The sequence below is a fragment of the Balaenoptera musculus genome, chromosome 2, assembly GCF_009873245.2.
Source record: "Balaenoptera musculus isolate JJ_BM4_2016_0621 chromosome 2, mBalMus1.pri.v3, whole genome shotgun sequence".
NCBI classification, from domain to species: domain Eukaryota; kingdom Metazoa; phylum Chordata; class Mammalia; order Artiodactyla; family Balaenopteridae; genus Balaenoptera; species Balaenoptera musculus.
In genome coordinates, this window is record NC_045786.1 from 66,722,109 (window position 1) to 66,749,032 (window position 26,924).

General features: G+C 37.0%; 1 protein-coding gene across 4 annotated transcripts in view; it reads right to left on the reverse strand.

Annotated features, from left to right (window-relative positions):
* Positions 1–26,924, reverse strand: part of MAP2K5 (mitogen-activated protein kinase kinase 5) — a 266,747-nt gene that overhangs the window by 163,004 nt on the left and 76,819 nt on the right. For all 4 annotated transcript variants that reach the window (XM_036843580.1, XM_036843578.1, XM_036843577.1 and 1 more), the window contains exons 9-11: positions 20,694–20,733; positions 9,095–9,163; positions 8,921–9,002 (exon numbers count right to left, since the gene is read on the reverse strand). In XM_036843580.1, coding sequence (XP_036699475.1) covers positions 8,921–9,002; positions 9,095–9,163; positions 20,694–20,733 — 191 coding nt within the window. The remainder of the gene's footprint in view (positions 1–8,920; positions 9,003–9,094; positions 9,164–20,693; positions 20,734–26,924) is intronic.

Below are 26,924 nucleotides of genomic sequence, written 5' to 3' on the forward strand. Positions count from 1 at the left end.
AAAAAATAAATAAATAAAATAAAATTTTTTTAGTTAAAAAAAAAAAAAGAAGCCATCCCTGACCGTCCTATATAGCAGTGGTCCCCAAACTTTTTGGCACCAGGGACCAGTTTTGTGGAAGGCAATTTTTCCACGGACGGCGGGGTGTGGGGATGGTTCAGGTGGTAACGTGAGCAATGGGGAGTGGTGGGGAGCGGTGGGGAGCGATGGGGAGCGGCAGATGAAGCTTCGCTTGCTCACCTGCTGCTCACCTCCTGCTGTGAGGCCCGGTTCCTGACAGGCTGTGGACCAGCACTGGTCGATGGCCCGGAGGTTGGGGACCCCTGCAGTATAGCACCTCCTCTCCTTATTAGTCATCATCTACCCTGCTTTAGGTTCTAACTAGACTTATCCCTCTCTGAGAGTGTACTGTATGTTTCTTGTCTCCCCTTCTAGAATTTAAGCCCCATACCAACAGGGATTAAGTCTTGTTCACTGTTGTCCCCCAAGTTTAGAACAGTGTCTGAAAGAAAGTGCTCAATTACTACTTGGAAATAAACAACTAATATAAGATTAAAATAAATAATGAGAATTTACACTAACAGAACAGAACTAGGGTTGAGACAAAGTTGTCAAGAAGTTTAATTGAGATAGGAAGGGAAGAGAAGGAATGATAGAGGATGGCACATAGTTTTTGGTCCATGTATTTTTGAGGAATATTTTGTTTATTACAGAGAGAATGAAGGTCCAAAAGAGAGAGGGTGGTTAATGGAGAAACTCCACCATGGGGATGCACATGTAAAGGGACTGACTTTAAACAGCTTTTCATGTGAGAGGTGCATCAGGTGTGTGCAGTTGTTGCTAAGCTATAGGTGGAAAAGCAAGGAATTATGAGAGCTCATACCTGATGGTCTATGTTGTCTCTAAATGAGAAAGAGGTAGGTAAAATCTGGGGGAGGGTAATAAAGTTTTATAGGAGCTGATGTGGGAAATAGCAGAGAAGATGGGAATGGGGGAACAAAACTTAAGAAGCAGGAAATTTTACTGTTCAGGGACCAGTTAGGGTGGAGTAAAGGGAAGCTGCCAACAGCAGTAGAAGGGCTTCAGGCAGCTCAAGTCAAGAGAGTGAGGAGTCTCAAAAAAGAGGTTAAATGTAGGTTATAAAGTGAATATTTTAAGATAAGGACATAAAGTATTAAAATGTAACTAAAAGGTGACATCACTGAAAACAGCAGGGTAAGGTCCTCTGAAAGTTCTCTTCTCCACAAAAGCAATGAAAAAACAGATAAAAATTGTCAGAATCAACTTGTTCAGAACTCTTGAAATTAGCCAAAGGATTGTAGCACCCCAAAATTGTTTATTCAGGACAACGCTTGAATCTTGGTAAGAAAAGCAAGCTTTGTGGCATTTTTACTTGCCCTATTCCCACTGCCTGATCTCCAGCTTCAGTGCAGCCTTGAAAACCAGCAGCCTGCCATCACAGTAAACTCCAGCAGCCTGACAGCCACTGCACAGGCAGAACTGAGTTGGTGCTCCTTCATATCCACATTCTCATAAGAGTTTCACTTCTGACCTGTTTGGGGGTTCCCTGGAAGACCCCACTTGCAATGCTGTCTTTATTTACACCTTATACAAAAAACCTTTTCCTTAGGGGCATTTACTGGAAACAATTAGAAGCAATCAATTAACTCTGTAACTTACTGAGGTGGTGGATAACAGTTTAGGTAAACAATAGGCTAACCAAAAGTCTTAAAAGGAAAAGCTGGGGAATGAGATGTCAATAGAGGCTTTGAGGGACTTCCCTGGTGGTGCAGTGGTTAAGACTCTGCCTGCCAATGCAGGGGACACGGTTTCGAGCCCTGGTCTGGGAAGATCCCACATGCCGTGGAGCAACTAAGCCCGTGCGCCAAGGCTACTGAGCCTGCGCTCTAGAGCCCGCAAGCCACAACTACTGAGCCTGAGTGCCACAACTCCTGAAGCCCGCACGCCTAGAGCCCGTGCTTCAACAGAAGCCACTGCAACAACAGAAGCTACCGCAAGGAGAAGCCCGCGCGCTGCAACAAAGAGTAACCCCCGCTCGCCACAACTAGAGAAAGCCCGTGCGCAGTAACGAAGACCCAACGCAGCCAAAAATAAATAAATAAATAAATAGATTTATTGGAAAAAGAAAAAATAGAAGCTTTGAAAAGCTGCAACATATTCTTGGGAATCTAGGATGTATGCATGCACAAGGCCATGTGCATGCTCAGGAAGGCCTGGAGGAGGCTTTCAGCAGTCACCTTGGGCTGAACATGAGGCTCAGCACAAGCAGGAAGCAAAGACGAAGGCAGAGTTATCAACTGGTGGGAGAGTACTAGACTTATCCCTCTCTGAGAGTGGGAGAGTACTGAAGGTGTGCCCCAACACACTCAGAACCCTTCAGCAAAGACTGGGAGACTTATTAGCCCTAGGCATTTAAGGAAATCTCTGTCTAATCATTAGCTGACCAGTAAGCTAACTGAAAGAGGCTTCAGTGGCTATACACTGGAGACAGAAACACTACAGAATAGTTTACTATTCTGTAAACTATTCTGAAACGTCACTAAACAAACATATCCAACAAAAACAAACCCTGGGGATGAGGGAGAATCTGATTTCTAGAGTTAACACATTATATAATTTAAAATATCCAGTTTTCAACAATAAAAGAGACATGTAAAGAAACAAAAAGGTATGACCCATACACAGGAACAAAAGCAATTAACAGAAACTGTCCCTAAAAAAGCTCAGATGTTGGACTTACTGGAAAAAAAGTCTTTAATCAGCTATGTTAATATACATCCATATAACTAAAGGAAACCGTCTGTAAGGAACTAAAGTATGAGGATGATGTCTTCCCAAATACAGGCTATCAATAAAGAGGCAAATTACACACCCTCCCAAACATACACATATACATACATATACATATATATACACACATATATACAAATCCCTCTCTCACTATCTCTCTCTCTCTCTGTGCATATATATATATATACACACACACAGATATATAAAATAAAGTCTGGAGCAAAGCTTTTGTACGCTACTGAAAGGAAGTTGATATTAATCTGCTAAGTTGTTGATATTAATCTGAATAAGTTAAGATGATAACTGTAATCTCTAGGGAAACCAAACATACACCTTAAAAATACAGTAAAAGAAACCACAAGATAATTTAAACAGTACATTAGAAAATATCTATTTAATATAAAAGAAAGCAGTAATGAAGGACCAGAAGAACATAAAAGACTTAAAGAAAACAAGTAGTAAAATGGCAGATATAAATTCTAGCTTGTCATTAATTACATTAAATGTAAATGAATTAAACACTCTAACTGAATGAGAGACTGACAGAATGGATAAAAAAATTATCCAACTCTATGCTGCCCATAGGTAATGCACTTTAGATTCAAAGACCCAAATAGGTTGAAAATAAACAATGGCAAAAGACATAACAAGCAAACAGTAATCGATAGGGAACCGGAATGACTATACTAAATTAGACAAAATAGACTCTTAGGCAAATGCTGTGACTAGAGACAAAGAAACACATTTTATAATGATAAAACAGCCAATTCATCAAGATGATATAACAATTACAAACATACATGCACCTAACAACAGAATGCCAAAATATGTGATGCATAAACTGACAAAACTGAAGGGAGAAAGAGACAACCAAAAAAATACCCCATTTCAATACCCACTTTCAACAGTAGATAGAACAATTTGCACTAAAGATTAACAAAGAAATAAAATGCTTAACTCCATAAACCAACTAGTCCTGACAGACATCTCAAGAACACTCCACCCAGTGTCATGGACATACATACACTACCAAATATAAAATAGCTAGCTAGTGGGAAGCAGCCGCATAGCACAGGGAGATCAGCTCGGTGCTTTGTGACCACCTAGAGGGGTGGGATAGGGAGGGTGGGAGGGAGGGAGATCCAAGAGGGAAGAGATATGGGAACATATGTATATGTATAACTGATTCACTTTGTTATAAAGCAGAAACTAACACACCATTGTAAAGCAATTATACTTCAATAAAGATGTTTAAAAAAAAAAAAAAAAGAACACTCTACCCAACAACAGCAGAATACATTTTTCTCAGGTGCACATGGAACATGCTCCAGGACAGACAATATTTTAGGGCATAAAACAAATCTCAATAAATTTAAAAGGACTGAAATCATACAAAGCATGTTCTCTGACCTCTAAGGAATATTAGAAATCAGCAACAGAAAGACAAATTCAATGTGGAAAATGACACACTCCTAAATAAAAATGGGTCAAAAGAGAAATCACAGGGATTATCTTTGTGGGGAATTAGAAAACACTTTGAGATAAATGAAAATGAAAAAAACAACATATCAAAACTTCTAGAGTGCAGCTAAAGAGGTGCTTAGAGGGACATGTATACCTGCAAATGCCTACATTAAATAAGAAAGATCTCAAATCAATATCCTAACTTCACAGCTTAAAAATACAGAAAAAGAGGAGCAAACTAAAAACAGAGCTAGTAGAAATTAATAAGTATTAGACCAGAGATCTAACACAATAGAAAAACAAAAGAGAAACATCAAAGAAATCAAGAGTTGGTTTTTGAAAAAGACAAAGAAACTGATCAACTTTTAGCTACCCTGACCAAGAGAAAAAGGGATAAGACTCAAATTAATAAAATCTGGAATGAAAGAGAGAACATTAACACTGACTTTACCAAAATAAAAATGATTACAAAGGAATACTAGGAATAATTGTTTACCAACAAATTAGATAATCTAGATGAAATGAACAAACTTCTAGAAAGCCACAAAGTACCAAAACTGACTCAAGAAGAAATAGAAATTCTGAATAAACCTATAACTATAACTAATAAAGATACTGGTTGGTAATTTAAAAAACTACTCACAATATTACTCAATCTTAAAAAGAAAGTAAATTCTGACATATGCTACAACATGGGTAAATCTTGAGGACATTATGAAAAGTGAAACAAGCCAGTCCCAAAAAGACAAATACTGTGCAAGTTCACTTAGCTGAGGTATCCAGAGTAGCTCAACTCATACAGACAGAAAGTAGAATATTCGCTACCAGCGGTTGGGAGTAGGAGGCAAAGGAGAGTTATGGCTTAATGGGTATGGGGTTTCAGTTTCGCAAGCTGAAAAGAGTTCTGGAGATGGACGGTGGTGGTTGCATGGTAATGTGAATGCACTTAATGCTGCTGAACTACACACTTAAAAATGGCTAATATGGTAAATTATATATGTATTATACCACAGTTTTTGAAAAGCTTTTGGGAAAGACAGTCTTATGCACACAGTCTTGCTAATCCTACTTGGCCACATAAGAATGGGCCTTGGGGCTGGAACACTTGCTTACCAAGAGATAAAGAGGCCACACAACGTGTGCTGGGTTTATCTCCTTGTTTTGGAATATCTGTCCCTGTTTTAGGCTCAATGTGTACTCCTTTGTCCTGATTAAGCATGTGCATCAATGGACCTTAGGCATACCTCCAGCTTTCAGTATTTCTGACTCCAGGGGAGTAGGGCAGAGTGGGGGGTACTTTTGCTGCAACACAGATGGGTATGTGTAGGCCAACTGCCCTGCACAGACTGCCAGGAGGGACCTGCTGTTGGCCATTGGGAACTGACACCCACTACTAAAGCTGATCTTGCTCTCTTTTTTTTTTTATGTGAGTAAAGCACTGTTTAATCCAGTGCTTGATTGTACTCTGTTTTTCTTGGCAACTCCAATACCAAGATGCAGTGGGCAGCAGTGCTTGGACTTCTCCTAATGATAGACAACAAATGCCACCTGACCACAAAAACTACTCACAAAGAAAACCCCAGGACCAGATGGCTTCACCGGTGAATTATACCAAACGTTTTAAGAAGAATTAACATCAATCTTTCACAAACTCTTCCAAAAAAGCAGAAGAGGAGGGAACACTGTCCAACTCATTCTTTGAGGACAGAATTATCCTGATATCAAACTCACACAATGACATTACAAGAAAAGAAAACTACAAACCAATATCACTTAAGAATATGGATGTAAAAATCCTCAACAAAATACTAGCAAATTGAATCCAGCAACATATAAAAAGGATTATACAGGACTGATTCAATATGCAAAAATCTATTCATGTAATACACTGTAACTATGGAATAAAGGACAAAAAACCACATGATCATTTCAATAGACAAAAAAAGCACTTGACAAAATCTAATGCCAATTTATGATAAAAATACTCAACAATCTTGATAAATGACATCTACCAAAAACCCAGAGCTAACATCATACTTAATGGTGAAAGACGGAAAGCTTCCCTTCTAAGGAGCAAAAGAAGGATGTCTACTCTCACTTCTGTTCAACACTGTACTGAGGGACTTCCCTGGTGGTCCAGTGGTTAAGAATCCGTCTTGCAACACAGGGGACACCGGTGCAATCCCTGGTCAGGGAACTAAGATCTCACATGCCGTGGGGCAATTAAGCCTGCGCGCCACGACTAGAGAGCCCTTGCGCTGCAACTAATGACCCTGAACGCCACAACTAGAGAGAAGCCTGTGCACTGCAACAAAGAGCCCACGTGCCGCAACGAAGGATCCTGGGTGCTGCAACTAAGACCCAATGCAGCCAAAAAGTAAATAAATAAATAAATATTTTTTAAAAAAATTAAAAAAAAAACAAAACACAAAACCACTGACCTGAAAGTTTTAGCCAGGGTAATTAAGCAAGAAAAAGAAAAAAAGACATCCAAAATGGAAAAGAAGATGCAACACTACCTCTGTTTTCAAATGACATGATCTTCTATATGGAAAACCCTAAGGAGTCTATAAAAACCTATTAGAGTTTAAGGAATAAGTTTAGCAAACTGAATGCAAACTGGTGTAAAATGGAATGGAACAGTTTGGCAGTGTTAAACATAGAGCTACCATACGACCCAGCAATTCTACTCCTACTGACATACTCAAGAGAAGTGAAAACATATGTCCACAAAAAACTTGTACACAAAAGTACATAGCAGCATCATTCACAATAGCTAAAAAATGGAAACATCACAAATGCCCATCACTGATGAATGAGTAAAGAAAATGTGGTGATCTATACAATGGACTATTATGCAGTCATAAAAAGTAATGAAGTACTGATAAATTTTACAACATGGGTGAGCCTTGAGAACATTATGCTAAGTGAAAGAAGCCAGACACAAAGGCCACATACTGTATGATTCCACTTATCTGAAATGTCCAAAATAGGGAAATCCATAGAGACAGAAAGTAGATTAATGGTTGCCAGGGACTAGAGGGAAGAGGGTATAGGGAGTGACTACTAATGGGTAGGGAATTTGTTTCCAGGGTGATAAAAATGTTCTGGAATTAGTGGTGATGGTTACACAACCTTGTGAATATACTAAAAACCACTGAACTGTACACATTAGAAGGACAAATTTTATGGTATTTGAACATACCATCTTAATAAATACATTTTTTAATGTGACAAAAATTGAGGATTCAAAAAAGGATGATGAAAAGTCATAAAGTAATGACATGTACTGGCTCTATGAACCCACTTTTTCTAGTCAGTCTCCTTGAATACTAATTGTCATACTTCCCATATGTTTGTAAGACTTTTAATTCTTGACATCTACTATAACTAATTTAGAACACATTATTATAGTAACAAGGTATCAATGATGGCTCATTAAAAAGTCTTGTGGGGGGCTTCCCTGGTGGTGCAGTGGTTAAGAATCCGCCTGCCAATGCAGAGGACACGGGTTCGAGCCCTGGTCCGGGAAGATCCCACATTCTGCGGAGCAACTAAGCCCGTGTGCCACAACTACTGAAGCCCGCGCACCTAGAGCCCGTGAGCCACAACTACTGAAGCCAACGAGCCTAGAGCCCGTGCTCCGCAACAAGAGAAGCCACTGCAATGAGAAGCCCGCACACCGCAATGAAGAGTAGCCCCTGCTCACCGCAACTAGAGACAGCCCACGCACAGCCAAAAAAAAAAAACAAAGTCTTGTGGGGAATGAACTAATTGTATTATTAATATACTGAGAATCCCCCAAATGAACTAAGTATATTTTTTAAATGTTGAGGGTTTTTTTTTTTTTGCTGTACCGCTCGGCTTGCAGGATCTTAGTTCCCCAACCAGGGATTGAACCCGGGCCACGGCAATGAAAGCACTGAGTCTTAACCACTGAACCACCAGGGAACGCCCAAATGTTGAGTTTTAATGAGCTAGACATTAAAAAATTGAATATGTGAAATTTAAAGACTGCTTTGATTTCAAATAGGTAAACAATAACAATAATGACATCATTTTACTGCTAGGGTACCAAGAAATTTGCATTTTGCCAAAATATTCAGATCAAAAAAGATTTATCAAAATAGAAATGAATGAAAAATAAAGGAAGGAGGGAAAGGGCTAGAGTCCAAAGAAAACTAAACACGTCTTGGTTAAAAAGCTGTGTTGGAAAACAATTTCTTATCTTGCAATTAAGATCTGATTTCTTTCTAAAAGACACAGGACATTGCGTTAATAGATTTCTTTAAAAGAAAATCTGTTTTGGCTATTGAAACATTAAAAGAACAGAGCATCTGTTTTGCAAGTGAAGACAGATTGTATGGAAGAATCAAGTATCAAACCACCGATTAGACTAGTATTTAATCTGTTCTATTTAAATTTTCAATAAAAGTAAATGAAATTACATTCTTGAAATTATGGCTCGGCTATAAATATTTAACAACAGGAACCCTTAACACTAAGATGTTTTAGAGCATAAAGGAGGTAATTATTAGTATATTTTCATTATTTTTAATTCTACTTGATACCTACATCAAAACCAGGTTTTAAAGCACTCTACTCCCAAAATCACTTTTAAAGTATTATAAAAGGGAAAACTCACCATCCATGAATTCTGTACATATTGAAATTCTGTTTTCCACGAAAAATGCACCATAAAACCCTATGATATATGATGAATCACACTGTAACAAAAATAAGACAAAAGTAGTTAATAGCCTGCAAGCCAATACCACAGGCATACTTTATAAGGAAAAATGACCAAGAAAAAAATTACCTTATAAAGAATTTCCAATTCAGACATAATTTGCTTCTGAAGTTCCAGTGTAATATCTAGTAGTATGACCTAAATATATAAAGGAATCAACATTCACACATTTATTCACCTTTAAATTAAATAGTCATATTCACTGTGAAATATAAAAACTAAAAAATATGGTGTTTCTTCTATTCATTCCACCTCTCTCCTCCCCACCACAACCTCCAGTAATACAAACTGTGTCCACATCTGTCTAACACTTTGTATTGGGGGAGGTGGTATAGAAGTGATTGATGGGATCAAAGAAAAAGCCAGGTCTCAAAGGTCAGTATTAACAGCTTTAAAAGTCAGTTAAGTTATAACACCCTTAATTTATACACCCTATTTTGGTCACATTGGTTATTATGAGAAGAGGAAGATTGTAATGACCTTGAAACCATTAAAAAAATAATTGTCTTGTAATTCAGACACTGGGCAAAAGCAGAGAGAATAATGAGTAAAAATAACATTTAAAGTAGATTTTTAGTTATGAGAGAAATAAGGAGTTTTAAAAATACGTCAGGTTTTTATATTCTTCCAGGTGGGTAATCTTTCTTTGCCAAAACTGTTATAAAATGTTGGAGCTTGACGGAACCTCAGGAATGATTTCATCTAATTCCCTTCTTTTTTTAAAATTAATTAATTAATTAATTTTGGCTGCGTTGGGTCTTCGTTGCTGTGCGCGGGCTCTCTCTAGTTGTGGTGAGCGGGGGCTACTCTTCATTGCAGTGCATGTGCTTCTCATTGTGGTGGTTTCTTTTGTTGCGGAGCACGGGCTCTAGGCAAGCAGGCTTAAGCAGTTGCAGCACGTGGGCTCAGTAGTTGTGGCACGTGGGCTTAGCTGCTCTGCGGCATGTGGGATCTTCCCAGACCAGGGCTCAAAACCATGTCCCCTGCACTGGCAGGCGGATTCTTAACCACTGAGCCACTAGGGAAGTCCCTAATTCCCTTCTTTTAGAGGAAGAAACCAAGGTTCTGAGGAGTCATGAGGCCCAGCAATGTCAGGGCCCCTCCCTGATTCCAAGGACCATGCACTTTCCAGTATGCCCTGAGGCTTTATGGTTTTCCTTAAAATATCAACCACTAAGTCAAATTCATAACATAGAAATGTACAATAGTATATTTATAAACTTACCTAGAACAAATTCTAGTTTATTTCAAACACTTATTTTTTTAAGAAAGAAGACCGTCAACCATTCAAATTTTACTTAGCATTTCCTGTGAAGCCAATTCAAGGGAAATTGTTTTTTACTTAAAATAGACAGTGATGATAATAAATAACTGGAAGATAATTTCTAAGATTTGTGGCAGAGTTTCTGACTCTAGACATCTCGAGATAAAAACTTAACATTCAGGATTACCAATAACAGTCTAATTAAACACCATCCAACACTGAACCACATTTTGTATTACAATGGCAGAATATGTGTGTGTGTGTGTATAACACACACACACACACATATATATATAATCAATACTGGAGGAAAAAACATAAATTTTGAATTGCAAACTGCTGATAGAGCAAGGAAAGAAAAGGATAATCTCTAAAACACATATTTTATAGTCCTGACATCCATTGGGGGGAGGGTAAAATGAGTACAAAAAGGCATAGCAGTTTCTATCAAGAGTTTGCTTTAGGGTTATTTATAAAAGCTCTGACTAAAACTAGACTGTAAGTGTAATGCAAAACTGCCAAGAAGCATTTAAACATTTCTCCCAATCAATAGTCATTTGCCACAATATTCACTTACATTTTTGTTCCTGTATAAAATTTAGCAACAAAATTAATTCATCTAGTGTTGTTTTAATTCTATGCCATAAAATATTAGAGCTATTCACCCTACTATGTCAAGTACAGGGAATCTTTCAACCTGAAAAACTCTGCTAAAAGGAGTAAGGTATTATTTACCGTAAAGCAGTGGTTCTCAACCTCGGCCTCACGTTATAATTACCTTTATATCTAGGTGTTTATATAAATATATAAGGACACTTCTAACAAATCCTGATGCACAGGGCTTACTCCAGAATAAGGGAATCAGAATCTCTAGGGTTGGGCCCGCATCTCTGCATTTTTAAAAAATTTCCCAGATGATTTGTAACCCACAGTAAGGTTGAGAATCCCTTATTTAAGGTTTAAAAAATGCCGTTTATCCAGTGTTTAGCATGACTAACTACTAAGATATATTGCACCTCCAGGCCCCCAATCAAGAAACAACATGATTCCACAAGGCTAACCAAAACCCAGCTATGAACATGTTCTCTTCACAGAGAACCTTAATTGGGCTCCTATGGCCTCAAATAAAGTTAAAATTCTAGCACGACAGTCAAGGAATTCTTTCACAGTCTACCTCCAACTTGTTATTCTAGCTCCTTCTCCCACTACTCATTACCACAAACCCAATCTACACGTAAAACCAGATGATTTCTACCGGTCCACACACACGTCCTGTGCTTTCCCCCACGCTGTTCCCTCCACTTGAGGTGTCTTCCTTGCTCGTCACTGGCCATAAAACCTTTCCTATCCTTTAGATACAGCTTGAATGCCACCACCACCTCCACAAAGCCAGCCCCAAAGCCCTCCATCAGATCCTTTATCTTTTTCCTTATCACAAGATGCCTTTAGCATTCATGCCTCATCTCCTAAAAACAGAAGCCTAGAGAGAGTACAGAGTGGTTGTAAGCCCCAGAATGGCAACGATTAAGTCTTGTGCATTTTTCTCTGGTCCCCTCCCCCCATATCCAGCACCCAGCCCAGGGTCTTACTCAAGTGGTGCCCATTAAGTGATGTGGGACTTAAAGTACTCCTTACAAACATAATCCTACAAATAAGAAGCTATTTCTAGACAGGAAGGAAATGAATTGCCTGATTTCTATAACTGAATTTAAAACCAAAGACATAAACACCAAAATGAATAAAATTGCCACACTGGCCTAACATGTAGAAAGTAACACCATATTTGTGGGACCAATCCATTGCACCCTAACAGGTCTTGATCATTCTTGGAATTTGCTATAGTCCAGAATAGTGGAGATTCCATAATGGTAAAAAAGTGAAAATGTAATTTCTGGGAACTTGAGAGGGCAAGTAAAATCTACCCTAAAATGGAAAAATTGGAAAAAAAGCATGGTGAACACTAATTTTTTTTTCTGAAGAACAAGGAAAGCATGAACTCCTTAAGTCTCCATGATTATTTTTTTTTCTCCTTAGGAAGAGCTTAATTTTTCAAACTGGAAAGAATTTGAACATGAAGCATTTCCTGGAGAAAGGGTTAAGTGAGAAACTGAAATACCTGAGTGCATTTCCGCTGCTCTCCACTACACCTCCAGGACAAATAAGGATGAGTTGTCAAGTTAAATATAAGCAGTCAAGTGACTGAATTATAATTTACTCTGTGCTCAATTTAAATTAGTGTGAGGCTATTAAAATATACAGTATAAATACGGCAATTCATCACAAGCTGTCATGGATGACTTCATTTATTTGCTGGAGTGGCACACACTCCACTAAAGGGAAGGAGAGCAAAATCACAGGTCAAATTAAGCCGCTATTCTGTTTTAATTCGCTTATTTAATCTGTGGCGACATAATTGTCTTTTACAGTATGTACAACTCAGGAAGGAAATTTGGGAGGATTACAGTCAGTATACAAATGATTAATCAAATGGTCCATTTAAATGCTAGTTTAAAAGCAGCAGAAACCCAAAGCAGTCAAAGAATGATAATCAGCACATGCTACATACAAGGCTAAATTTCCTGGAAGATGGATTTTTCCCAATTAGAAAATATACAATACCGGGGAATCTATTAAGCTCTACTCTTTCAAAGATTTTATAGACTACATTAACAGTATAAAAAGGTTCTGTTTGCAAGATGGCTAACAGTATTTTTATTTGTTTTCTGCTCTACTTGTTTGCAATCGTCTTGCTTAACTACATTCCTCCCCCGCCACTCACCAAAAGCTAGTTAGAAACACATATTCATATTCAGTCATCGAATAGTTATCTTTGAAATAGCATTAGTATCATTTTCAAAGTACTCTCTTTGAGGCAAATTTTTTTCTAAACTCAATGATATAAAATAAAAATTCAAGATACTTCTATTCTTCCCATAATTCAACTTTCTTTTTATAATATCTGAAATGATATTTTCCCACGTTTGAAGTCTAAAGAGGTAAACACTAATATGCTTAGACATTGCAATATTCTTTAGACAAAAAAGTCTAGAAAATAAGAACATTTACAAGTACAAAAATTAGAAATATTTTGACTAGGAAGAGAAAAGTAACAGATTTTCAAGGACTCTCATCTAATTGTTCCCAAAGACATTCAAACTATGGGTCCAAATGACCATTTGACTTGGAAAATTAAATTTCCCTCATCATTCTATGCAGGCATCAGAGCCCTGCAGGTGATTCTGTTTAGACAAGGACTGTGATTTGCTGCTCTGCGCAATCCCTTTGTGACACCAGGCAGCCCCGTTTCACAGCTGAGGTCACTGAGAGGTTCAAGTGACATGCTTGAAGTCACACAAAAGTCAGGAGGGGGTCAGGAAAGGACCAAAGGCACTTCTAACTCTTAACCTTTCATTTCACCCTTTAATATAAAAAAAAAAGCTAAGAAATACTCTGGGGGAGAGCAATGGTCCATACAAAGAACACTATGGGATATTTTGTATGTGAGCTGAACCTACTTTCAGGATGTTACTTCAAAAGATGAACGAATGAATTAAAGAACAAACGACAGAATAAAATTTATTTATTCAGTTAGTCATTCAACTAATTATGTGTTGAACATCTAGTCATTACAAGATGTTCAGTGCTCTGTACTAGGCCCTGTATGCAAGATTCTACATGAATCAATGAGTAAGACAAGAAGCTAAATAAGATCTGTTCCCCACTTACAAAGAGATTTCAGTGTAATAGGGGAAATGTACATGTATACTAATAGCAAAATACAAGGCACTATGTGATACACCCTTAAGAGACACATACAGAGAATTCTAGGGAGGTTCAAAGGAGAAGGTGAATGAGTGATAGATATACCAGATGTGACAGGATTTATTCAAGTAAGTTCAATGGAAGAGCAAGCTTTGGAGCTGACCCTTGAAGGGTGTTAAGTATTTTGATAGGTGGAGACATGGGTGAAGGCATTCTAATTAGAAAGAAATACATGAGTAAAAGTGTTGAAGTGAGAAACTACATGGTTCAGATAAGGCAATGAGTTCAACTTAAAAGAAGCACAGGATTCAGACACATAAGATAATGCTTTAAAAGTAGGCTGATGACCTATTGTGGAAGATCTTGAGTTCCATTCCACAGAGCTTTTACTTGGGAAGTAATGTAGAGCCTTTGAAGACTTTTGAGAAGGGAAGAGATGTGACTAGAACTATGCTTTAAGAAGCTAAATCCAAGGGTAGCGAGCAGAAATACAGTACAGAGCATGGACTTGAGGCAAGACTTCCCTGAGTTCAAAGCCTGGTTCCATTACACATTAGTTGTGGGACTATGTTACTTAACTATGCTGTGCCTCAGCTTCTGTGTCTTAAAATGAGGATCCATAATGGTAGTAACTGCAAAAGGTCATTGTGAGCATTAAATGAGGAAAATGTATGTAGAGTGCTTAGCACAGTACAAATGATCAATAAATGGGAGCTTCTATTTTTGAGAGAATAATTTAAAAGCTGGTCAACATGTCTGACAAGAGACAAAAACAAGCATCTGGATTTGCATGGTAACAAGAAAGGAAGAGATACTAAAAATTAAATAACAACAACAAAAAAAAAAAACCAGAAAAAATCAACAGGCTTCTAGACATTAGATATCAGCTAAAATAGGACAGTGATCCCTAAAGATGGAAAACAAATAAGATGAGTCCTATTGACTGTTCAGCTTACTAACTAGACAAGAGTTTCCAGGCCCCTCCCTGCATGGAACCCCTGCATGGAACCCAGGGGGAGCTCAGCCACCTCCCTAAGCTGAGAGAACTGGGAGTCTGTGGAGGCCAAGGCAGCTAGAGTTCACTGGCAGAAGAGCAAAAGGAGGCAGCTCCAGAGAGCTGCAGACGGCCCCTGAAGTCTTCAGCTGAGTAACAACTAGCACGTGGATGTCAGGAAACTACCTGAGGCCAGGGAAAGAACCCCCAGAAAGAACCAGGAGAAACAATCTCCAAACCTCACACTAGGCAGAGTTTGTGTTCCCACCAGCCAGGATGGAAAACCTATATTTGCCAAGGCATTGGGGTAAAGTATTCAGAAGATTACTGCTTCAGCTGACTGGGGAAAATTAGTTCTAGACTAACCACTGGGATGGTCCCATCTCATAAAGCTTAAAAGCAAGTCTTGAAAGGATCAAACTGTTTCAGATTCACTAAACAGCATCTCAGAATAAAGCTCAAGAATATTTACAGGAATGAGCCTATGCCATACGACTGGCATCCAGTAAAAAATTATAAGGTATTAAAAAATACAACCCCAAATGGGGAGAAAAAGCAATCAGACAAAACTGACCCCCAAATGACACTTATCATAGAATTAATAGGCAAGACCATTAATTCAGTTATCATAACTATATTCCACATATGCAAGAAGGTAGAAGAAAGATGGAGCATGTTAAGTAGAGACATGGGAGATGTAAAAAAGACCCATGTAAACTTCCAGGGATAAAAAGTACAATGTCTGAAATGAAAAATATACTGAACAAAATTAATAACAGATTAGACAATGCAGATGAAAGAACAAAAACCTGAACATGTGACAACAGAAACTATCCAAAAGTGAAACGTTAGAGAGAAAAAAAAGCCTAGAATAAGCAAACAACAGAGTATCATTTTGCTATGGGACAACTTCAAGTGACCTAATATAAATGCAATTTAAGTTCCCAAAGGTTGCGGGGGCGGGGGGATACTTGAAGAAATAATGGCTAAAATTTTTCCAAATTTAATGAAAACTAAAAATCCACAAATTTCCATCTCAACAAATCCTAAGTACATGAATCATGAGGAAAATTACATAAAACCTCACCATAATCAAATTGCATAAGACTAGAGATAAAAAAAATCTTAAAAGCAGTCAGACATATACACACTACCAAATGTAAAATAGATAGCTAGTGGGAAGCAGCTGCAAAGCACAGGGAGATCAGCTCGGTGCTTTGTGACCACCTAGAGGGGTGGGATAGGGAGGGTGGGAGGGAGACACAAGAGGGAGGAGATATGGGGATATATGTATATGTATAGCTGATTCACTTTGTTATAAAGCAGAAACTAACACACCATTGTAAGGCAATTATACTCCAATAAAGATGTTAAAAAAAGAGAAAAGCAGTCAGAAAAGATGTCAGTTCTAATGTACAGAGGAATAAAGATTTTAAATGACAGTAAGAATGAATGCAAGCCAGAAAACAGTGAAACAAAATCTTTAAACTACTGAAAGAAAAGGACGATTAACCTAGAATTCTATGTCTGGCAAAAATGTCTTCCAAAATTTAAAGTCAAATATACACTTTTCAAGACATGCAAAAGCTGAAAGTATTCATTGCCAGGACACTCATGCACTATAAGAAATGTAAAAGATGGGAGTCCTTCAGACAGAAGGAAAATGATACCAGACAGAAATCTGGATCGACACAAGGGAATAAAGAGCACTGAAAAAATGTGAGTAAATATAAACATTTTCTTACATTTAAAATGCCTTTAAAAGACAACTGTCTAAAGCAAAAACAGTAACAATGTATTCTGGAGTTTATAACATGAGTAAGTAAAATGTACAATAACCAAGGTGAGGATAAGGGAAATGAAAGTATACCATTGTAAAGTTCTCACACTATAGGTAAAGTGGCACAATATTACTTGAAGGTAGGGCTTCTCTGGTGGCACAGTGGTTAAGAATCTGCCTGCCGATGCAGGGGACACGGGTTTGAGCCCTGGTCCAGGAAGATCCCACATGCCGCGGAGCAACTAAGCCTGTGTGCCACAACTACTGAAGCCCGTGTGCCTAGAGCCCATGCTCCGCAACAAGAGAAACCACCGTAATGATAAGCTCGCGCATGGCAAGAAGAGTAGCCCCGCTTGCCGCAACCAGAGAAAGCCCACGCGCAGCAACGAAGACCCAACATAGCCAAAAATATATACATAAAAAATAAATTAAAATTACTTGAAGGTAGACTATGATAAATTAAAGATGTATACTATAAACTCTAAAGCAGCTGCTTAAAAAAAGGACATACAGACAGAATAAATAGAAAACAAAGAGCAAACTGATACACTTAAATCTAACCATATCAGTAATCACATGCAATGTAAATGATCTAAATATCTCAATTGAAAAACAGAGATTATCAGACTGGATTAAAATACAAGACCCAACTATATGCTGCCTACAACAAATCCATCCCAAATATAAAGATACAACAGGTTAGAAGTAAAAGGCTATATCATGCTAACACTAGTCAAAGTAAAGCTGGAGTAGCTATATTAATATCAGACAATGTTGATTTCAGAGCAAAGAATATTACCATGGATAAAGAAGATCACTTCTTAATGATAAAGGGGCCAATTCATCAAGAGGACATAACAATCCTAAATAACCTAACAGATCTTCAAAAAATATGAAATAAAAAAATGATAGAACTTCAAGAAAAAATAGACAAATACACAATTGTTGCTGCAGATTTCAACACCCTTCTGTCTTGTTAATAGGACAAGTAGATAAAAAATAAGTAAAGATACAGAAATTTGGAACAACACTAACAGCCAACTTAATCTAATTGACATTTATCCTACATCCTATACAACAGACTATACATTCTTTTCATGTGCACAGAGAAGACTTACCAAGATAAGTCATATTCTGGGCCAAAAAATAAACATCAATAAACTTAAAATAATTCCAGTTATACAAAGTATGTTCCCTGACCACAATGGATTTAAATTAGAAACCAGTAACAGAAAGATATCTGGAAAACTCCCCAAATATTTGGAAACTAAATAACACTCCTAAGATTTAATTAAAAACTCTGCCTGTTTTAAAGAAATGATACATTTCTTTCTCTTAGAATATGACTATTATATAAGCAAAAATGGTTTTTGCCTTCACTGCCAAGAAGCTCAGGGCTAAACAAAAAGTTTAAACACAATAATCATATCTACTCAAATCATTCTTTCATTCAACTCAGTTTGAGCATCTAGTATGTGATTTTATAGAATCAAGGGATACAACACAATACAGTCCCTGCTCTGTAGCTCAGTTTTATTGGCAGGTCTAGTGAATAGTATATTTGTAAAGCCCTACTGTTTTCATTTATTGAAAGTCTCTACAACAGCTCTTTTTAAAATGTGTCCTTTCTTTAAAATTGCATTTAATCCTTTCCAGAAACAACTGTTAGCCACACCCAACTAAATAATCATGCAGAAGAATTTTAATATCAGCCTAGGTTAAACATAATTCAAAATGTATGAAATTATGAAAAATTATAATGCACTTGCAAGGCCAAATAGTAAGTTTTTGGGGGTGATTTATAGCAGTGCTCCCCTCTCCTGGAATAAATAACCTAAAGTTGACTGTCTTTAAATACACCACTGACAACCATCTAAAAGTTTTGACATTGGAGGAACAGACAGATAACTAGATAAGAAGGAAAACAGTGTTGGAGTTGGTGGAGGTGTCCTCTGAATGAAGAGGAGCTCAGAAGGTATAGCAAGAACAACCCAATGATGAGCTGGTACCACAGAGCTGTACTCAGTGAACTCAGGGGAAGACTGAGGTGGAACCTGGCCTCTACAGTACCTACCCTGGAAACTGTCTGGACTCCAGGGTCCTCCTCTTTAAAATGTGGACCATGACAGATGATCTCTAAGGTCTCTTTCAGTTCTACAATTTTGTGAACCTAGTTTGGCTGGAATATCAAAGAAAATATCCCAAGAAGGAGCTCTGTGGTAATGCCTCACCAAAAGCTATTTGAGTTGTTAAAACTAGACTTGATAATACTCGTAACACATTCTAGGTGCTGTATTAAGTGTGGTATTGAAGACCTGAGTCTCAGTTTTGGTTTAACTCTACTAAAAGGTACAACCAATTGCAATTTAAGTGTTCTGATTCTTAGTTTCCTAGATAAGATAAAAAGATACAGAAATATATACTATGCAAGTACTGGGGAAAGAGACTGAATTCTCACTATGGTTAGCTAAGAAGGAATCTTGGAGGAGATGGACCTTGAAAGGATAGATGGAAATCAAAGGGATGGGCAACGGTAATAACTTATATAAAGGCTACAGGGTATAGCAGAAGACATGTGCTTTGGAGGCAGATGGATTTTGTTTTAAATTTTGGCCTTGGCTCTTCCATCTGTGTGACCTTGGACAATTCAGTTTTCTGCGTCTCAGTGTCCTCAAATCTAAAATAATAGGCTTACTTTATAGTTTTAAGGATTAAAGATAATAGCAATATAGAGTCTAGCACAATATCTGGCATACAGTAGTCATTCAAAAAATAAAAGCTTTCATTATTAAGGGCCCAGAGACAGAAGATAATGGGCATAACAGAAAGCAACATGCAGGTAAAGCAGAGGATGTGGTTGTAAAGGTAGGCAGGGGTCTATCTGTAGAGTGCCTAACCAATTTGCGGGGGAGTAAGGAACAAAGCAAGCCTGACTAGTTTGTTAGCTAAGAGCCCAGTTTGGAAGTGGAGTTCTATGGAGTTAATTTGAGGTAGTAAAGGTTTCAGTCAGAGATGCAATTCAAGAGACTGCATTAGGGAAATCTGAGATAAAATGATGGGAAAATCAAGCACCAGCAGCCAATGCCAGAGATTAAATCCAAAGTAGCACGGGCAGGACTGGGATCTTGAAGTACGGCAGGGATGGGGTGTGACCATGAACACAACGGAAACAAGTAAGGAGCATCTAAGGTAGTTGCCTTGAAGATCCCTGAGTTACGTGCAGCTTCACTCTATTCGGGGTGTGGTGTGGTGTTAGGGTATCTCAGGATGCCGTAAAGATGTAAAGAAGCGAGGCAGACATCATAGGCTTTATGTTGTACACTATTGGGGCTGGGGGAAGAGGGGTGTCAGATCGGGGATTCACCTTCTCAACTCCAGTGGCAGAGTGAAAGGTACAGTGAGGAAATTATTATAAAAGTCCAGGTAGGAGGTATGTGGGCCTGATACAAGGCCAAAGCGATGAGAACAGAAAGAAAGTTACACTTGGACCCATTTCAGGGGAAATTTCTGACAGGATGTGGTGACTTACAGGATGTGGCAGATGAAGGAAAGAAAGCAGTGAATAACTACTAAGTTTTTGAACTGTAAGATGAGGAAGACAGTGATGCCACTGAGCCGGGAACACAGAAAGAAGTGTAGGTGACGATGATGAGAAGAATCACAATTTGAGGAGCTTACAACTGAGCATTCGGAGGCACCTGAAAGACGTGAACGTCACAACAGGGCCAGAGCTTCCATCACCCACCACCCAAACCTTAAAGCACTTCATTTCTTCTTTGACAATACCTGTGACTCAAGCTAAGGGGGCTTGGGGGCGGGGAGAGCATCAAAAATTTCATGAATTTCATAAAACTTATCCAGCACTTACCTTTACAGCTAATATTTTCCCACTTGGAACATGATATGCTCTACGGAAAGAAAAAAAATAATAAAATCACTTGGGATCACTAAACAACCTACCAAGTGCTTAAGGACATAAATGTAAATCTGAACACATCCTCAGCGAGGGGATATATGATACTTTCAAAGAACACTAATAACAGTAGTAATTTACATTTCTATTGAGCTTAATGGTTTACACAGTGATTCACTATGTAGTACCTTAAAATAACCCTCTGAGGTAATGCCGGTATTATTATACACTTTTTAGAGCCCAGAACTCTGAAGCATAGAGAAGTTAAGCAGTTCACCCAAAGGCACGAGTCAGTAAGAGGCAGAACTAGACATTAAACCCAAGTCTTCTGGCTCCAGATCCCTTACAACATACTGTCACTGTGTGTGCGTGGGTGTCTTCTACAGCTCTCTGCTAAGCATGGTACAGAGCCACATAAAACGGGAGGTTTCCCTTTTATCTCAGTTACATATACAGATAAACTACATCCCTACATTTCATCAAAATAATCTCAAAACACATGGCTTAAGATATAAATTCATGTACAAAGTCATAGAGTTACAGGCTCAAGTATGAGGTTCATCTTTTCCTAAAGCTGGCATCTCTCGATATTTTTTTAAAAAGCTACAGAACAGAGGCAAGCTCAAATGATCAGATATAGTGAAATAATTACAATTTAAATCAAGCAATATGAATACATTCATTTATGAAAAAGAGTAAGAGAATAATGTTTACAGAAATAAAATACCATTACATCTCATCAAGACCTTTTGTGTTGAAATGAAATGTGTATGCATGCACTGCAAGGAATGCACATTCTGACCAACTATCCAAGAACAATTTGCTTTATATAAAAATTTCAAAACAAACCAAATAACATAAACAAGCACTGTTATTACAAGTCCATATAAGTATAAAGAAACGAATTAGTTTGGAAGAACTAAAATCTTGCTCCAGAGAAGATTTTACATATTAGCCAAGATCCAACTGATCTTCCCCTCACCCAGTTAGTGTTAAGATGTAAGTGGGGTAGGGAAGATGTGAGGGAATGGAATTTAGCTTCTCAGGAATTCCCCATCCTTACATGCCAAGTTGCTAAATAAATTTACCGGGCTCCCAATTTTTACTGGGTAATGACCTAGTAGTAAACATTGTTCATTCCTTTTATTTTTTAATTGAGATATAACTGACATGTAATATTATATTAGTTTCAGGTGTACAACATAATGATTCAATATTTGAATATATTGTGAAATGATCACCACAATAAGTCTAGTTAACACCCATCACCACACAGTTACAAAAATTGCTTATTTCATAAAACAAAAACAAAACATATATTCCACTATTATCAAAATAAAAACATCATTTTCTGTTGTTTTGGCATAAATATTCATGTGGTTGCTCTGAAAATTTTTAACAGCTTTATTGAGGTATAATTATATATGGTAAAATTCACTTGTTTAAGTGTACACTTCAAGATTTTTAGAAAATTTACAGAGTTGTGCAATCATTGACAAGTGTTTTTAAAGTGACTGACTTATAGAAATCGTTCAGTTATTAAGAACCTACAAGTATTTGTAACTTTTCACATATAAAATGTTATAAATTCAGGTATGACTAAGAAAAAACATATATATCAACATTAATGTATATATCCATACATAGGACTGTTATAAAAAATTCATTCTGCTTCTCCTACTTGAGTGGACAAAGGTCAAGCCAATTATGGAAGGTAAACTTAGCCTTTATTTTATCAATTAATTGTAGAGAAATTCAGGTATATCTCCTTTAAAGGAAAGGCAAGCTTATAAAAATCAGCAATTGTTCACTTTACCAAAGAGTACTTTAATCTGTATAAGTGTCTAAAGACTTTCTCTAAACACCAACCTCCCTAGTATATATAAATACTATTAAATTATAAAACTTAAATTATTTAAAAATGTTTGTACTTTGTATAAAGTGATACACATTTTTAAAGTGGAACCCTTATATTATACTGGTTTTACAACAAATTACCAGTTACTTTATTACCTATGCTAACATCAGACTTTTAAAATGTAAAACTACATGTCATGATTTGATTCATGATATATCTGAACTCATGTAATAAATTAATATATAAAAACTTACATTGTATTTTTTCTCAGTGCATGACAGAGAAGTTTGTTGGACTCAGCCAATTTGAAGTATGACTTGTAGGAATTTAGTAACTTTATTCCAGGTAATATAATATGTAACATTTAATAATGACATATTATTTTTCCTCTTGAATTGTCATAGTCTCTTCCAATTTCAACATTTTAAAATACTAGATATTAGAATCACTAACTGAAGGCTGAAACGTAAAGATAAATAGTTGAATGCATACACAAGGATCCAGAAGTTGTAAAAAGAACAGTGATGTTACACTGGCCAATGAGCAACACCTGGACGTTTTAGACCAACAGGAGGGACAGGGAAACGATTAGCAAATAACCTAGTACATATACCATACTGGGCACTTTGGCAACTTAATTAGCTTGTCAAGAAAGCTGATCTCTTTTTCCAAAAGAAGGGTCTCCTATTTCCACGTGAATTAAAAGTGGAGGCTTGATGATTTAATTATGATGCATGCTAATTCATCCGTGGAAGTTTGGGTTCGATTTCGAGCAATAAAGATGCTGTGTGGTTTGGTTTACAGTGCAATGAGAGTACCAATTTAACACTTAATCATCAATGAGAAGTGGATGACAAAAGCAGTGCCAGGTATGAGTCCAGTGTGTCCCTTAACTTTGCAAATGGCATTCTACCCAGAGAAAAGGAATTTGTTTATTTTCAGTGGATACTGCATCTCAATTGCTTTGACCTCAACTGTCTTGATCTTCCTCAACACTGTAAAGTGATTAATGAAGTTTGAATGGAGGCTCTGGTTACACCAAAAGACAACTATACACCTCTGCACTGTTTTAATTAACTGTTAACACTTCAAATTAGTTTGTTGCCACAGTAATTACCTGTTACAATGAGTGCATGGAGGTAGTATTTTTATAAGTTATTTTTAGTGCTGAGTCCTTGAGCATTCCATTTTGTTCATGACCAGCACAGAGCTTCTGGGAAGAATCCCAGCCCTTAAAATTGAGCACACAATATAGGATTTAGGATTGTAAAAGCTTTAGGATTGTAAAAGCTAAGTAGCCTGGTATAAACTTTTTGAGTTTTTAAAATAACAAGGAGACCAGCAAAAGAGAACATCTATACTTTCCACACTTTCTTATTTTCTTTTTCTACTTGGAACCATAGGTTCTATGTGACTGGACAAAAAAGTTGATACCAACCTTTAACTTTGGTAGAGTACAAATTCAGATAATGTATTGAGCAAATAGGTAACATATAGAACTGTCTTATCTAATCCCTTCCTTTTGCAGTAGAAACATCTAAAAGCCAGGTTAAAAAACTTGTCCAAGCTTACACAGTTAGTCAATGGCAAAGACAAGACTGGAACTGAGGCAGAACATATATATTCTAGGACCTAAAAAAGTTATGTGGTAATGTTTAAGTGTTCTTAACTGCATTCTAGAACAGGGGAACTCATAATTCAAAACTTACAAAGGTGCTGACCTATTTCAATCAGGCTAAGACCATCACACTGAATCTTTCCAAGCAAGGAATCTTCTGCAATTACTGCCAATCTACCAGGGGAGGCAGAAGAGTGAGGGTTGTAATCTCTAAGTCACTGCCTGGGTTCTGATGCTAGCTCTGACACTTCTTCATGTGAACCTGGCCTGTTATTAAACCTCACCTTGTCTCAAGTGCCTCAAGTCTGAAAAGGGGAAATCAGTCCCTACATTATAAACTTGTGAGGTTCAGTGAGATAAGGAAAGCACGTAGGACAGGGCCTGGCACGTAGTAAGCGGGCATTACATGTTAGCTAGAAAGTTTTCAGGGTAGCTGGGTTTTTAAAAACCCACTAAAACAGGCTGAAAGGCAAGAGTTATCTCTGTGCTTTAAGACTCAGGCTATGTGCTCTACAAACGAAGGTTAATAAAGCTTTAACAATGAAGACTGGCAAAAAGCTGCAATATAGCACTTACTGTTAAGAAAAGCAAGTAGTGTTGCATCATGGTGAACCAACTTTGAAAACAAAGAATTAGTCATCTGAAATGCTATGGCTATACCATAATTCAAAGTCTAAAATTTCTTACCATGCTTATCTCCTGACCACTAATTAACTTAATTACACTCAGACAGGTGTGATAAGTGCCACATTCCAGGTATTCATCTTAGCAGAAACACCATTGGACAGTAACTGTTGCTAAATGAGAAGCCCAATTTTTTATTCTCCTTGGATTAATAGGAAAATATAAGCTACCTTAAAAAATCCACACAACTTCCTTTAATATACACCCTCATAGACTATAACATTTTGAGGCCTCTCCTAGTCTTCAGACTTTAGTATCTCTGTTATAACCCCCAGCACACTGCAGAAAAATTGTTTATATGTCTGTCTTCCATACTGGGCAGGGACACTACCGTGTCTTAATCACCTTTGCATTCTTTATGCTTTGCACAAGTCCTGGCCCATGATATAGGTACTCCAAACTTAACAGATGTTTGACAAATGATTATTACTTCTGGATGAAAAAAATTTATGTAATTGTTGAATAAAGCAGAAATGTATTTAATTAATTAATGCATTTAATTAATTGAATGCATGTAGACATTCTACATGCATTTAATTGATTAATTAATTCCATAATCTTATGAGTAGGAGCAGGAGTTATTCTTCCCTAGCTTTACTGTGATATAATTGACATACAACATGAGTAGAAGTTATTTATCATCCCCATTTTATGGGTAGATTTCTAAGCGCTGAATCAAAAGTCCTTACAAGGATTTCATGATCTGGCCCTTGATTACCTCACTAATTTCTGCTTCTGCCAATCTCCCTTATCCACAATACTCACTCTGCTCCACCAAACATCTTTCTGCCTCAGGCCCTTTGCACCTACACTCAGCCTGGACCACTCTTCCTCCAATATCCACTTGGCTTGCTCTATCACTTCCTTCAGGTTCAATGTTACTTCTTTGACTATCTTACATAAAACAGCCCATTTTCTCTTTCTTTATTTTTTATAGAATTCATCAACACTCTACACAATTTATTTATTGTTTGTCTCATACCACCAGAAAGCAAGCACTGTGAAAACAGGGACATTTTTTGTTGTTGTTCACTACTGTACCTCCAGTGCCTAACACTGTGCTGGGCACATTTTATAAACATTTGTTGAATGAATGAATAAATTTCCTGAACTGCTATAGGTCTTTTTATTTTTTTTTAATGACAGTTTTGTTTTTCTAGGAAATTGTCCATTTTCTGTTTTCAAATTTATTGTCATAAAGTTATTCATTATACCCTCTTATTTTTAAAGTCTCTGCTCTGCCTAGAATTATGTCTCCTTTTTAAATTCTATTATTTGTGTCTTCTCTCTGTTATACTTGAGCAATTTTTCCAAAAATCCCACTGTTGGTTTTCTTGAATTATTAATATTTCTTGAATTTTAATTTCATTAATTGTTTTCTTTAGTATTCCTTTCCTTCCACTTTCTTTGGGTTTAACCCCTTCCCTTTAAAAAAAATTATTGATTTAGATGTTAAACCTATTTATATCCAATTTTTTTCTGACATATATACAAAAAACTATCCTTTAAGTAAGACTTGGACTGCAGCTCATGAGTTTTCATATATGATATTTCTTTACTGTTCAGTTGTAAATATTTTTATCCCATTATGATGTGTTACATGACCAATAAATTATTCAGATGTGTGCATTTTAATTTCCAAATGAATGACAGGGTTAACATTATTATTAATTTCTAAACTAATTGTATAGTCAGAAAAAGTGACCTGTATGTTACAAATTTAATTGAGACTTGCTTTGTGCCCTAGTACATATCAGTTCTTAAATAAGTTTTCTGTACCTGAAAATAATGCATATCCTCAACATGACTGATAAAGAGTGCTCTATGATCATGTGATCAATTTGTTCACTATGATGCTAAAAATCTTCTATATCTTTAGTTAATTTTGGTCAGATTGATCTGTTGATTACTGAGACACATTCTACCACTATAACTGTGGATTTATCAAATTTTCCTTGTAATTCTGTCAAGTTTTTTGCTTTACATATTTTAAGGTTATGTTATTAGTTATATACAAGCTTAGGAC